Source organism: Xiphophorus couchianus, chromosome 7, assembly GCF_001444195.1.
Source record: "Xiphophorus couchianus chromosome 7, X_couchianus-1.0, whole genome shotgun sequence".
In the NCBI taxonomy this organism is placed as follows: Eukaryota; Metazoa; Chordata; class Actinopteri; order Cyprinodontiformes; family Poeciliidae; genus Xiphophorus; species Xiphophorus couchianus.
The window spans coordinates 16,981,332-16,995,916 of NC_040234.1; the positions used below are offsets into that span (position 1 = coordinate 16,981,332).

At 37.3% G+C, this 14,585-nt stretch overlaps 2 protein-coding genes across 2 annotated transcripts; one reads left to right on the top strand and one right to left on the bottom strand.

Moving 5' to 3' along the window:
• The first annotated feature begins 1,780 nt into the window (after window positions 1-1,780).
• abcb11a (ATP-binding cassette, sub-family B (MDR/TAP), member 11a) lies at window positions 1,781-10,831 on the top strand. Its single transcript, XM_028022059.1, has 19 exons — window positions 1,781-2,031; window positions 2,743-2,856; window positions 2,942-3,052; window positions 3,132-3,257; window positions 3,339-3,542; window positions 3,642-3,812; window positions 3,891-4,080; window positions 6,228-6,309; window positions 6,382-6,493; window positions 6,568-6,732; window positions 6,869-6,973; window positions 7,487-7,648; window positions 7,742-7,945; window positions 8,045-8,286; window positions 8,371-8,527; window positions 8,613-8,810; window positions 8,898-9,104; window positions 9,861-10,007; window positions 10,164-10,831. The coding sequence occupies exons 1-19, from the start codon at window positions 1,846-1,848 to the stop codon at window positions 10,362-10,364; spliced, it is 3,084 nt and encodes a 1,027-aa protein (XP_027877860.1). The 5' UTR covers window positions 1,781-1,845; the 3' UTR covers window positions 10,365-10,831.
• A 1,515-nt stretch (window positions 10,832-12,346) lies between these two features.
• Window positions 12,347-14,306, bottom strand: LOC114147579 (glucose-6-phosphatase 2). Its single transcript, XM_028022060.1, has 5 exons — window positions 13,709-14,306; window positions 13,522-13,631; window positions 13,341-13,452; window positions 13,139-13,260; window positions 12,347-13,048 (listed from the first exon to the last, which is right to left on the bottom strand). The coding sequence occupies exons 1-5, from the start codon at window positions 13,924-13,926 to the stop codon at window positions 12,537-12,539; spliced, it is 1,074 nt and encodes a 357-aa protein (XP_027877861.1). The 5' UTR covers window positions 13,927-14,306; the 3' UTR covers window positions 12,347-12,536.
• Window positions 14,307-14,585: the final 279 nt, after the last annotated feature.

Genomic DNA, 14,585 nt, shown 5'->3' on the forward strand with positions numbered 1-14,585 from the left:
CTTGACCCCAAAGCTCTTTGTCTTGCTTAACACACTACAAAAACTCTCCTAACTCAGGATGACAAAGCATTTAATGGATGCTGCTTTTATTTTGAAACATAACATCAATATGATGACACTGTGAAATGTCTGCTTAAACATATATCAGTGTATGGTACAGAATGTGCACTCAGTACTAGTCTGGGGTCTGTTTAAGTTTTCAGGTCCTGAAAGAACCCAGGTTGCTTTCAGCTCATCTACATTGTTGGCTCTGATGTCCTTCATCTTTGCTTTAAAATTTTAATTGACTATATTTGAGGTTCAGGTCAGTTTTCTGGCCAGTCAAGCACAATAGTCATTTAACCTGATATTGGTAGTTTTTGCCGTGGGAAGGTGCCAAGTTATACTGGAAAGTAATATTAGCATGTCCATTAAATATATGTTTTATTCCCATTATTGCATAAAGAAAGGCACTTGTATATATATTTCTTAAAGACAACCATTTATGACAGAAACTCAGCATTTTCTCTACTTAAAGTTCCGATTTGCCACCTGGAGAGACACGCTGATGATGGTGGTGGGCAGCCTGTGTGCCTTGATCCATGGGTCAGCTTCGCCTCTGATGCTCCTGGTGTACGGCATGATGACCAACACTTTTGTGACTTATGAGGTGGAGGTCCAAGAGCTCAAAGACCCAAACAAGGAGTGCATAAACAACACCATTCATTGGACCAATGGCTCCATTTATGAAACAACTGATAATACCACGGTTTCTTGTGGGTAAGTCAGGAGTGTACTGCTGAGGTGATTAATTGTTGATTGTTGCTTTCACTTCTTTGTCTTCACAGGGTGAATATTGAAGCACAGATGACCATGTTTGCATATTATTACATTGGCATCGGGTTAGGTGTTCTGATTGTTAGCTATTTTCAGGTTTGTTTAAACATTTGCCTTTAATTTGAAATTCTTCTGAGCAGAAATGCATTATAGATGAAAAAATAAAAATAAATGAACAACTTTGTCTTTGTGCTTTAGATTGTCTTCTGGGTGTCAGCAGCTGCAAGACAAACTCAGAAAATCAGAAAAACTTATTTCAGGAAAGTTATGCAAATGGAAATTGGATGGTTTGACTGCAACTCTGTTGGGGAACTGAACACAAGGATTTCTGAGTAAGTCTTCAGGTAAAAAAAACTGTCACTGTTGCAAAAAGAATTACATCTGATACATTGCTTTTTCTTCTATCCTCTCTCCCCCTCATAGTGATATCAACAAGATCAACAATGCTATTGCCGATCAGGTGTCCATTTTCATCGAAAGGATCTCAACGTTTGTGTTTGGCTTCATGGTTGGATTCATTGGCGGATGGAAGCTGACTTTGGTTGTCATAGCAGTCAGCCCTCTGATTGGCATAGCTGCTGGACTCATGGCCATGGTAGTAAAATGACTATGCTTTACAACCAGGAAGTAGATGACAGTTTTTAATTTTTCTGAGAGTTTGTGTCCTCTACAACTTAAGGCTGTGGCCAGACTAACCGGAAGAGAGCTGACAGCCTACGCAAAGGCAGGAGCAGTGGCAGACGAGGTCCTGTCATCCATTAGGACAGTTGCAGCTTTTGGAGGGGAGGAAAGGGAAACTGAAAGGTAATTTTGTTAAACTGTATGAATGATAAAACAAATTTTTTCCTACTGCATTTAGATACGTATTTTGTTCATCTATACTTGTACTTTAATGATTTGTTGTATTTAACAAAAATAATACATTTATCCTTTTTTGTAGGTGTCATTGGGTAAACGTTTGATTTTAATCTGTGAAGCACTTTTTTGTTGATGTTAGTGCAACATAAATGCAGTTTGATTGATTAATTGATGTGTGACAGGTATGACAGAAACCTTATTGAAGCTCAGAACTGGGGTGTAAAGAAAGGCTCAATTATAGGAGTGTTTCAAGGATACCTGTGGTGCATCATCTTTCTGTGTTATGCCTTGGCCTTTTGGTACGGGTCTAAACTAGTCATTGACACCAAGGAACTGACTCCAGGGAGCCTAATTCAGGTAAACGAAGCTAAGCACGACATATATTTTATGTTGAGTAGTTTTTTTTATGTACAAAAATATTACATTTAAAATCTAATATTAAGGTTTTGTCATAAATGAGACACTGTGCATCTTTAAAAGCATTTAGGATGCTGAAGTTCACATAATATTTAATCTATAAATAGAATGTACAACTACAATGAATAATAGGTGTTTTTGAAAAAACAGTACAATTTCTGGTAAAGTCACTAATTAATTCACTCATTGTTTTTTAATTGATTATTAATGTGTTTATTTTCTTATTTCACATGAAACAGCAAGTTAATTTGAACTCTTAATAAAAATTACTATAGCCACATTGCTTTTGGTTCTCCTGTTTATTTCCTTTTTATTATAAAATTAGAAACATAAAGACTGAATGTATATAATTTAAAAAAGTAATTCACACAGATTGGTTTTCAAATAATTAATTTATTACACATTTCTATGCATAAATTTGATAAAACATGTTTTTACCTTTTCTAATAAAACACCTGGAACAATATGAAATATTCTTGAGAGATAAAATTAGCATATCCTTTAAAAAATAATTGATTGATCTTTCACAAATATCAGAGTGAAATATGAGCTACACTAAAACATGAATGTGTCTGACAAGAACACATATTTCAGCTTCTTGTTCACCACTGTACTTCTGCTTCAATGTTTGGTTGCCCTGTTAAACGTCAGGTTTTCTTTGGAGTGCTGATGGCAGCTATGAACCTTGGCCAGGCCTCACCATGTCTGGAGGCCTTTGCTTCTGGTCGGGCAGCAGCAAAAACTATTTTTGAAACAATTGATCGGGTAATGTAACATGTTCTCAGAGGAAATAAAGTTTGGGCAGAGCTGAAACACAATGGCATAAAAGAATATGTTTCCACTTTCACAGGAACCAGAAATTAATTGTTTCTCAGATGATGGACATAAATTAGACAAAGTCAAGGGAGACCTGGAGTTCCACAACATCACCTTCTTTTATCCATCTCGACCTGACGTTAAGGTAACTCAACTCACCCGATATCTATCTTGCTCTCGCTTTGGTCTTAGCAAAACTTGTGAAATTCCAACTGCTTACTCAGATTTTAGATAACCTGAATATGCAGATCAAGGCGGGAGAAACGACTGCTTTTGTTGGTCCGAGTGGATCTGGAAAAAGCACCACAATTCAACTCATTCAAAGATTTTATGATGCAGAGGAAGGAACGGTAACAATCTACCTGCATAGCTAAAACACATATAAAACTAAAGGCTTCATAATGATCTTTTACTGTTACTCCCATTTCCAGGTGTATTTGGATGGCCATGATATTCGCACATTAAACATCCAGTGGCTTCGTTCTCTCATTGGTATTGTGGAGCAGGAGCCAGTGCTGTTTGCCACAACTATTGCTGAAAATATACGATATGGCCGGCCTGGAGTAACCACGGAAGAAATCATCCAAGCAGCAAAAGAGGCCAATGCTTATAACTTTGTTATGACTCTCCCACAGGTACAGCTCTGGGTAACAATGGAGTGTATGTACTGGTACTGGATTTTGCATAATTTAAAAAAAAAACAACTAAAATGCAATTTTGGATTGATTACACAGAAGTTTGACACATTAGTGGGTGAATGTGGAGGCCAGATGAGTGGAGGACAGAAGCAGAGGATTGCAATAGCTCGAGCTCTCATCAGAAACCCTAAGATCCTGCTGCTGGACATGGCCACATCAGCCCTAGATAATGAGAGTGAAGCTGTAGTCCAAGAAGCTCTGGATAATGTTAGTTCGCTCACAAGTACACACAAAATTCCAACATTTCAACTAGCTCTGGGGTATTACAAACAAATTTTCCTGCAGGTACGTGCAGGAAGGACAACCATCTCCATAGCCCACCGTCTCTCCACAATCAGAAATGCAGATGTGATTGTCGGATTTGAACATGGACGTGCTGTGGAGAGAGGAACGCACAGCGAGTTACTAGAAAAGCAAGGTGTCTACTTCACTCTTGTGACCCTGCAGAACCAAGGTTCATCCAACACACCAAATGGTAAGACATTTGAGGGATATGACTGCAAATAAGATTAGAAAGTATCTATTTGTAAAGGTTTGTGAGCTTGTTGATCATTAAAAAGCCCCAAATTAGTATTAAAGTCTAGAACAGATTAAACGTTTTATATAAAAAGTGCAGGTTTAAAGATTTGTTAAATTAAGGATTAGCATACTTTGGTTCATTTAAATTATTTTGTTACTATTTAATCCAAAAAATAAATAAATATATAATAAAATATATGTAATAAAATATGATGTTTCACTTTGGCAGAGGTCTAAGACAATAATTACTGACTTGCTGTGTGTTGGGAAAAGCTGTTGAGTCTTTCAACTATTACTTAAAAAAGACTGGAATAATATAATAACAAACCATTTGAGAGTTGACACAGATGGATGCGTGTTTTGTATTTGTGTCATATTTTGTTGTGTTTTGTTTTGTTTTCAAATGCAGTAGCTGAAGGATACTGCATTTGAAAACTGTACATTAATTAATGTACAGTCAAATAATGTCATGAAAGAATCTATTCAAGAACACAATTATTAAGTAATTTTTTTATGCCAACCCTAATCTAGGTTGCCTTTATGTCTAGTGTTAGCAAAACTGCAGATAACGAGAACATATGAGAAAAATATTGTCTAATATCTGTGAGAAAAAGGTCCAGTGAAGCTCCAGGATGGATGGACTGATGGACTGTTGGACACAAATGTTGTGAACCACAATGAACAGCTGGATAATTCATTATGAAAACAGGGAGTGGGCAGGTTGCGAAAACCAAACGCAGAAAAGCAACCACCTATAGAAAGAGAGTTAGTAAAACATGACTGAACTTGAACAGAACAGAAAACTATGCTCTTTGGAGGTCAGGACATACAAATATGATTAAAAAAGAAGGATTGCTACAAAGTCTGTGGGTCAAAGCAGTTTTACCTTTAATTAGCACTATAATTAGTACACTGGACTGTATGTAATTGGATCTGTCTGCATGATTTGGATTGTATTGAAATACATTTGACTGATGTGAACTGATTTGAGACCAAAGAATTGAACATGAATTCAACCTCATTGTCTGTTCAGTGCCTTGAGATGACAATAAATGTATGTAATTAGAGCTACAATAGGAAATTTGAACTGAACTGAACTGATTTTATTTCAGTTGAATAAATGGTACTATGCATACACATTGGGAGTAAATGGCAGCAGGTACAGGGCAGTGTAATGATGATAAATCCTTTCAGTGTAGGCAAGAAGTGAAACCAGCAAAACAAAACAATCAAAGCTGAAACAAAACAGACAAAGATTGTCATTGTGAATCAGCAGACTGCATAATGACTGAGCAGCAGGACTTGTCTTATCACCTTCATCATACATGTTGTCTTCCTTTTCTTTTGTTATTTGATATTTACTGATGAGCCCATAAATAACCACTGATCCAGTTTTAAAGCGGGATGTAAAATATGCATTTTTGCATAGACAATGGTGAAAACATTACTCAAAAATTTTCTTTATTGCATTGTGTCCACTGTAAATGGAATTGTAAAATGCAAACACAGCATTACACACACTCATGATAAAACAAGCAGCTCTTATAGCAGACAAAGAAGCCGAAACACACCCCAGAGCCCTACCTTATGCTGAGCAGGCTGTTGGTTTTTCTGTCTTAACTTTCCCAACCTAAAACCTTCAGAGAACTGTGGATGGACCCAGACGTAGGTGCGCATGTGAGAGAACCAAAGAATCTCACAGAACTAGATGCGCTCTTCATAAAGAGTAAACAAACCACAATGGAAAAACTCAGCTGGCACGACAGACTGTGTTGACTAATGGGAGTTGTTATATTACTTTTGTTTTAAGATCATTTTCTTTGTTTGCTTTGTGAACATGTATAGCAGGAAGTTACAAATCATGTCATCGGTAGCTATGAAAAAGAGGTAATCCGATACTCTGGGAGACTAGATATTTTGAACAGTAACTCAGGATAGTTAGCTTCCACAAACGTTATCACTGTGTTCCATCATTTTTTCAACACAAGGTTAGGGGTAACAGGCAAAAATCTTCCATTAAGTACACATGCCATTCATGTTTTTGGTTTAGGTGGCTGGAAACTTTCATAGTTGTTACAAAACTTCTTTGATTATTTGCTGCAGAAGTCATCACTGAGCCAAATGAGGATGAATTTGATCTAAAAGTGGAGAGTTTTAGACATGGAAGTTGTAGATCTACCAAAAGGTAAAACAGATTGTACACTTGAGATTAGCACTAGATTATCAACAAATAATTGATCTTCTCAATCTCAAGCAGCAGGAGCTCTGTACGTCTGCGATCTCAAAGCCAACTGTCAAATGACTTTGTCCCAGATGCATTGTCCGGAAGCTTCATGATCCCTTCAGATCTCCAGATAACACCTAAAAATGTAACCCATCCATTTGTGATTAAGAACTTGCTAAATCTATAGCTAGACTCGGTTTCATACAGATCTGTCAACAGGTGACTGAGGAAGGCCCTGAAGAGCATGAAGAGCCAGCTCCAGTTGCACGCATCCTGAAGTACAACCGACCAGAGTGGCCGTACATGCTGTTGGGATCACTGGGAGCTGCAGTCAATGGCTCTGTCAACCCCATCTATGCAGTCCTGTTCAGCCAGATTCTCGGGGTAAGAACTCCTTCCGTGATGACTGTACAATCATGGTCTTTGTTACAAGTTGAGCTGTTTGGATTGGTTATTGTAAACAGATTGTTTAGCAAAGCAGTTGTTTTATAGATTTTCTAATTCTGTGGTTGTTTTTCAGACTTTTGCCGTTCAGGATTTAAATCAGCAACGGGAAGAGATCAACGGGATCTGCATTCTGTTTTGCATTGTGGCTGTTATCAGTTTCTTTTCACAGTTTCTCCAGGTTATTTCTCTTTTTCTAAAAAATTATGCAAATTGTCATAATGTCTTTAGAAAAATGTGCACACATATACTCTGAGCTGATGCTAGTTGTTAGAAAATTAAAATTTTGTGGATTTAATAAATTTAAATTTATAGAGTTGCAAACTCTATAAATTTAAATACAAACCCAAAAAACATAATGAAAGAGCACATGTATGCTCATTGTACAACAAATATTGCCAATAATGTTTAGGTTGGAAAATTTGAAAGTAAAAATGTGAGAAGAAATAAAATTATTCATTTTAATATTTAAGGCTCATCTAATTGCATAAAATTGGCATTTTAATAGATATATGTTTCCTTTTGAGAGAAACTGTCCTCAAAGCAATCCATCCATCCATCCATCCAGTTATTAAACAATCTACATATATCACAAGATAAAGACATTCTTGTAACAATTCCTTAAAGTCTGCATTGAAACAGAGTAGATAAAAAACATCAGCTTTCAAACACTGGCTCACATTTGTTTATTTAGGGTTATGCTTTTGCTAAGTCTGGAGAGCTGCTGACCCGCCGTCTGAGAAAAGTGGGCTTCCAGGCCATGCTGAGACAGGAAATTGGCTGGTTTGATGATCCCAGGAACAGTCCTGGGGCTTTGACTACCAGACTGGCCACAGATGCATCCATGGTGCAAGGTGTACGTTTTTGTTTTCAGGGTTGTATTTATCTTACTTATTGGTGTGTTCTTTTGGGATGGCGATTATAGTCATGACTAAAATTATTTCTGCAGGCAACAGGTTCCCAGATTGGCATGATCGTGAACTCACTGACCAACATTGGAGCCTCTTTCATCATTGCCTTCTACTTCAGTTGGAAGTTAACATTAGTTATCATGTGCTTCCTGCCTCTTATTGGACTGTCTGGTGTGTTCCAAGCCAAAATGCTGACAGGATTTGCAAACAAAGATAAAAAATCTATGGAAGCAGCAGGTCAGGTAAGCTGCTGTTCCTTCCCAGTACCAAACCAGATCATTCATTACTGAGCTGATATTTTGCTGTGAGATTGAGAGCTACAAATAGTGTCTGTCCTACAGGTATCCAGTGAGGCTCTTGGCAACATCAGAACTATTGCAGGTTTAGCCAAAGAGCGCTCATTTGTGGAATCGTATGAGCAAAAACTGGAGCTGCCTTTTAAATCTGCCAAGAAGAGAGCCAACATCTATGGCCTATGTTTCGGTTTTGCACAGTGTGTCATCTTTATGGCATATGCTGCTTCTTTTAGATATGGAGGTTACCTGGTCAGAGTTGAAGGGTTACCCTACATGCTGGTGTTTAGGTTGGTTAGACCCACGGTAATTAAAAAATATATATTTTAATATCATCCTTATGTTGATTCTGCACTCTTGCAATCTGTCCCTAGAGTGATTTCAGCCATTGTGATCAGTGGAATGGCACTGGGCAGAGCTTCCTCCTTCACTCCAGATTACGCCAAAGCCAAAATTGCTGCTGCTCAATTCTTTCAACTGTTGGACAGGGTTCCTAAAATCAGCATCAACCACACAGATGGACAGAAATGGGTCAGTGGGTTTCAAATTTTTAAATACAATTTTTGCATTTTGTGACTGTGTACAGTATTTTAAGAAGAACCTTACCCATTTATAGGAGATATTCAAAGGAGAAATTGAGTTTCTTAATTGCAAGTTTACATATCCGACAAGGCCAGACATTCAAGTGCTGAGTGGCCTGGTTGTTTCAGTGAAGCCTGGGCAGACTTTGGCTTTTGTTGGGAGCAGTGGCTGTGGGAAAAGCACCAGCGTCCAGTTACTGGAACGGTTTTATGACCCAGATGAGGGACAAGTGGTGCGTGTTGGTCAATTTACATGTAAACAGCACGAAATACTTAAAAAAATCTTCTGTTTGGTTAAACTGTGCTATTATTACTTACAGTTAATTGATGGTCACCCATCCCATACCGTCAATGTTCCCTTCCTGAGGTCTCAGATTGGCATAGTGTCACAGGAACCAGTTTTATTTGACTGCAGCATAGCAGAGAACATACAATATGGAGATAACACTCGAACTGTTGCCATGGAGGAGGTTGTGGAAGCTGCCAAGAAGGCCCATCTACATGACTTTGTGATGGGTCTACCAAATGTGAGTGGAAATGCCTCATTTTAATAATGACATTTTAAAATAACTACTGTAGTTATCATATCATTATGTTCATTTAGTGAATAAACTGAACATAAAACTTTAGTCATGTCCTGGTTAATACTAGTTTGGTATGATGAAGACTGTAATGGTAAATCTTAATTTGAAGGTTAAAATGTTTTTTGTTTTTTTTTTCTTTTTAAGTCAGTCAGCAACTGGAAAGAGTAGTCATCTGTCAGGTGGAAAGTTAAGGGTTTGTTGACTCCAGCTTTTTGCCCTTCCACATGTTGATGTGATCCTAGGCTAAACATTTAACCCCAACTTGCCCATCAATCTGTTTATGAGGGCATGCATGTGTGCATCTTCATTAGTGAAACTTGGTGATTGGGTGTCTAGTACCAAGCAGTATGATTAGAAACATTCTGCATAAATTCATCCCATAATATTCTTATAAACTTTTTATTTGATTTAGACCTACACATTGCTTTTGGTTATATGAAAACAAATAATCCTTTCTTAAAAAAGCGAGTTGCCTATAAATTTGATTATACCATGCATAATGTTTTCTTAGGTGGCTTTATCATCTTTATTGTGATACAACATTCCTTTTAGCTTAACTTTATACTATTTTGCCTGGAGCTAAAATGTCACAAAATGTAAGAAAGTTGAAAGGGTATTTGTACCTAATGATGCATTATGGAGAACAAACGATAATCATGTTCATTATTCATTCTCTTTACCACTTGAACACACTGGTAGAAATATGAGACTCAGGTTGGTGCCCAGGGCTCACAGCTGTCAAGGGGACAGAAGCAACGCATTGCTATCGCTAGAGCCATTGTCCGAAACCCCAAGATCCTGCTGCTAGATGAGGCGACTTCTGCTCTGGACACAGAGAGTGAACAGGTGAAATAAATAATAATAATAATAAAAAAAACAGACATAACTACATTAACAAAACAGATTCAACTGAACAAAGTACATTTTCTTACGTGCATTAAAAATACCCTTGCATGAAACCCCAACAGTATTTTGTCTTGATAGAGCTTTGTTTATCTGCAGACTGTTCAGTCTGCACTGGATGAAGCAAGAAAAGGACGGACCTGCATTGTCATTGCTCACCGGCTCTCCACCATCCAGAATGCAGACATTATAGCAGTAATGTCCCAAGGAGTAGTCATCGAACAAGGCACACATGGTAAACTCATGGCTAAGAAGGGAGCATATTACAAACTGGTCACAACAGGAGCTCCGATCAGCTAATCACTTGGAGCAACAAACAGTATTAAGAATCTTTGATAAAATAAATCAGTACATCACTATGAATTCAATGATGCTGTGGTGAGTGCATATTTAAAATCAGAAGGTAATAATTTGAAATTGAGTTTTTCTGTGTGTCTAAAAAATGTGTCTAAAAAATTAATTTTTATACACTTTCATATCATTGAAAGATACAAAATAACAGCAATGCAGGACGATGTTTACCAGGTCTTAACATCCTTGCAACAAATGCTTCCGATGTGCTCCCTGCTCCAATTTCAGATATTATGGCGTTATTTGTCTCCTAGAGCAAAAAGCTAGTTGCAGTCTCTGTTAAAACAAAGTTAATAATTATATTGATCATTTTAGCTTTTTGAGATTAAGACTCTATTGTATACAATATTTATATGTTTATTGTTATACTATATAAATTGAGGGATTAAAAAACTACATCTTACTTTGTGTGTCTTGTTTAGCTGTAGTTGAGGTTTTAAAATAGTCTTTATATAGTAAATTCTAAACTAAAGAAAATAAAACATTTAATTTTGAACTTTGAAAATCTGCAAACCACATAATAATCCAAACTTGGAAGATGTGCCTTTTTAAAATGTTTTTTATTCCTTCTCTTTTCTTTTTCTTTAATTTAATTCCTACATACCTTTCATTACCTTTTGACCAAATCATCTTTTGGTTGTAATGCCTATACATCAATGTTTACTTCATTTTCATCAATACCTTTTTAACTTTCATTGTAGTTAAGCTGTGACCACAACTGACCTCATCTTTGTGACTGTTTTGGGTCCCCTGCTAGCCTAAATTCCCTGAGACAACTTTAATTAGCACAGAGTTACAAATCACATAAAATCATTGCTGTGAAGCTCAGCCTTGAGCTTCATAGCAATGAAGCAGTGTTAGCAAAGTCATTCCTTAATTAATAAGAGCTTCATGGCATCTTGTCTGGAGTTTGCCAAAGAAGAACATGAAGAACTGTCAGACAATGAGAAACAAAATTCTCTGGTCTCATGACCCAAAAGTTTAACACTTTGGTGTGAAAGTCAGGCTCACCTTTTCACCAGGCCAATATCATACATACAGTGAAGCATAGTGGTAACAGCGTCATGCTAGGGGGATGTTTTGCTGCAGCAGAAACTGGCAAACTAGTCAGGGTAGAGGGTAGATGAATCCAGCAATGTACACTACAGTGACATCCTGGATCCAGAAAGCTGAGGTTTTGTTTAAGCTTTGGCAAAGAGCCTTCTCTCTCAAAGTAGTTACATCATTCAGCAGTGGGCCTCAGGGGCATCCGATGCTAAGCAACCAGAGACTGTGAGAAAAGATGAAATGGGTCTCTACTCAGGAGTTTAATTAATCCATATAATCTGGTTACATCAGAGACTCTGTTCTGCATCATTACTTTTAAATTCATTAATATCTGAATTTTCCCGGAGAAACTGCTAAGAGACAAACAAGAGATTATGTAATGCACCCTGAGCAGGATGTGCACATTGACAACACAAACAGAGAGAATCATGTGAGGGATTCTGTAAATTTAACAAAGTCAAGGACTTAAAGAAGCATAAATGTTTGGTAATATGTTAAAAAGAAAAAACTTTATAGTGTATTCACTTTTTTAAATTGTATTTGTATTTTTATAACCCACAGAACAAAATATTATGCTAATTATCACCAGTCTTCATCTCATGTAAGAAGTGTTCATAAGAAATTTTGATTAATGAAGAGAAGGTTTTTCTTTTCAAAGTTAGAAAGTTGTTTTTCAACAATTAACCAATTATTCATTTGATTCATGTTTCGAGCTAAACACAGAGACTCATAAATTGACAAACTCGCTGCTTCCAAAGTGTTTAAATCATCATGTTGTAGGGTTGTACATAAATCATTTTAATTATTGTAAATTAGATTAGCCTTCCTTTCAAAATACTGTAGATATAATACCAAGAACAAAGACATAACATAAACTTGAGAAATCTTCTCATTGTGACTGGGATCAAATGATACAAATGTATTATTTAAATTAAAAAATATAAATTTTTTCCCACATAAATTGCAGTTTCAGTGCTTCTATGTGTGCAATAACAATCAATCATCATTTTCTACAAATTATAACAAAACGCACTGAGGACAAATGTTGCAAAAAGAAAACAGTCCTTTTATTTTCTAACAGAGTTTTCTCTCATCGTCTCTGATTAGCAAACAAACACAATAAGGTATTACAGCAACAACGCCAAAAGGAACTGAAGCACTTTTGCAAAATGACAGTAAGTAAAACAGAGCCTCACTGTGATTTGGCATCTTGAAGAGGTCATACAGCTGCAGGATGGTGAGATTTGCAGTCATGCATAAGAGTTTAAATGCAGCATTGCAGCTGTTTTTTCCCTTACAGCTCTGAATGAACATCTCAGAGTTCACCGCAAGTCCTAGACCAAACAAGGCTCCCAGGTTCCTGCATAGTCCGGCAAAGGGTGTGGTGTCCAGATGAATCCAGTCTGGGTTTGCACACCACATTTTGGCTTTGGTGACCGACCATAAAGGATCAAAGTCCAGAAGCTTTAGGAGCAAGTAAAAACAAATAGCAAACGAGAGAAGAAAAATATTGACCAGGAGGTACCGTTTCAAGCTTGCATTATAGATCCAGGTAATGTAGTCAAAGGCTTCAGCAACAAGCATACCTACACATTATAGAGATTAGAAAAAGATTGTCATCTCAAATGTAAAGCACATCTGATACTGTTAACATGTGACAACTGAGCAGAACGTACCAATGACGAGACCGAGAACAACTTGATGAGGGAAGTGAGTTGCAATGAAAACTCTGGAAATGCAAACACTTATCTGAATGACCCAGAAAGCTGTCCACAGAATGGACTTCAAGAGATGAAACCTGCAGAAAAAAAAATAATGTTAGACATTCTAATATAAAACCTGCTTCTGACTTTGTGAAAGCATCACGTAAATGTCCACCTTTGAAAGATCCAGACAGAGGAGATGCAAGAGGACCTGGTGAAGGCTAGAGCAGAAGTGACCATCACATACCACACACATGATGAGCCCATAGCGTGCCCAGATGGACTACCTGTAAAAACACAAATCATTGAAAGTGTTTTTTGAACAACATTCTTAAACTCAATACAAACGTACTTACCAGGTCCTGTTTCACATGTAATGTGAAACTGATCCAGATGTGGCTTTGAGCTGTTCTGGAACAAGTGGGTTTCGTGAACCCACCAATAAGGTCTCTGTCCATACAGAATCCTGAGTAAGAAGATGTTTGATTTTAATTTCTAAGATCACACTTTAAAGATAAAATGCCATTATCTGGGAAGACTTACCACTTGAAAATAAGATTGAACCAGTCTCCAACAACAGCCACCCATATCATCTTGGTGCCAACATTATGGCTGAGATGAAACCAGACAGGGAAATAGACATAGAAAATATTACGAGGGTCACCCACTATTGACATGAAGCTGAGGAAGCTGTTGTATTCTCGGTAGTTGTTCTGCAGATGCTGTATAATTAGGACACCTGATGTATGAATAAAATCCATGTTTCCTTTCTTAGAGCAGCTGGTTTCTTTCCAGCACCAGTCAAAGCAGCATCATGATGCCCTACCTCTCTTTGCAACTCTTTTATATTGCAAACTGGGCATCACAAATCATTCATCAAAGCCATGGAAACAAGAAGTAAGTACAAATTGTCTGAGCTCATATGGAATATAATAATGTGTTCCCAAGTCATGAGAGGTCAGCATTTTAAGACATGTTTAAAAGACTGTGTACAAGAAGACAGTGTCATTAGGATATTTCCCAGAACATAGCTTGTACAGATGTTAAATATTAGCCACTGCAAACACCAGGAGAGAGAGAGCACACTTCCCGTTACCTTCTGCACCACTTCAGCCTGATTAATACAGTCATTTTCAGTGACCATAGCAACAAAATGGGCTTCCCTTTAAAAACAGAGCCCATCTGGCCTCCTCTGCTGAGGTTACTGGGTACAATGATTCTCAGAGGGTTTCTGCACATCAGATTATAAAGTTAGATTTCTTAAAAATCCCAGTTAAATTTGGCACTGAGTTGGAAACTTAGTATCATAAGCCAACCATATTGTAAGGTCATATTTTTTCCCAATCTATTAGCCCCATGTATTGGACCTCTCAAAAAGCAATAGAATATCCATTGTTACCCCACAACCCCCTCCGTCTCC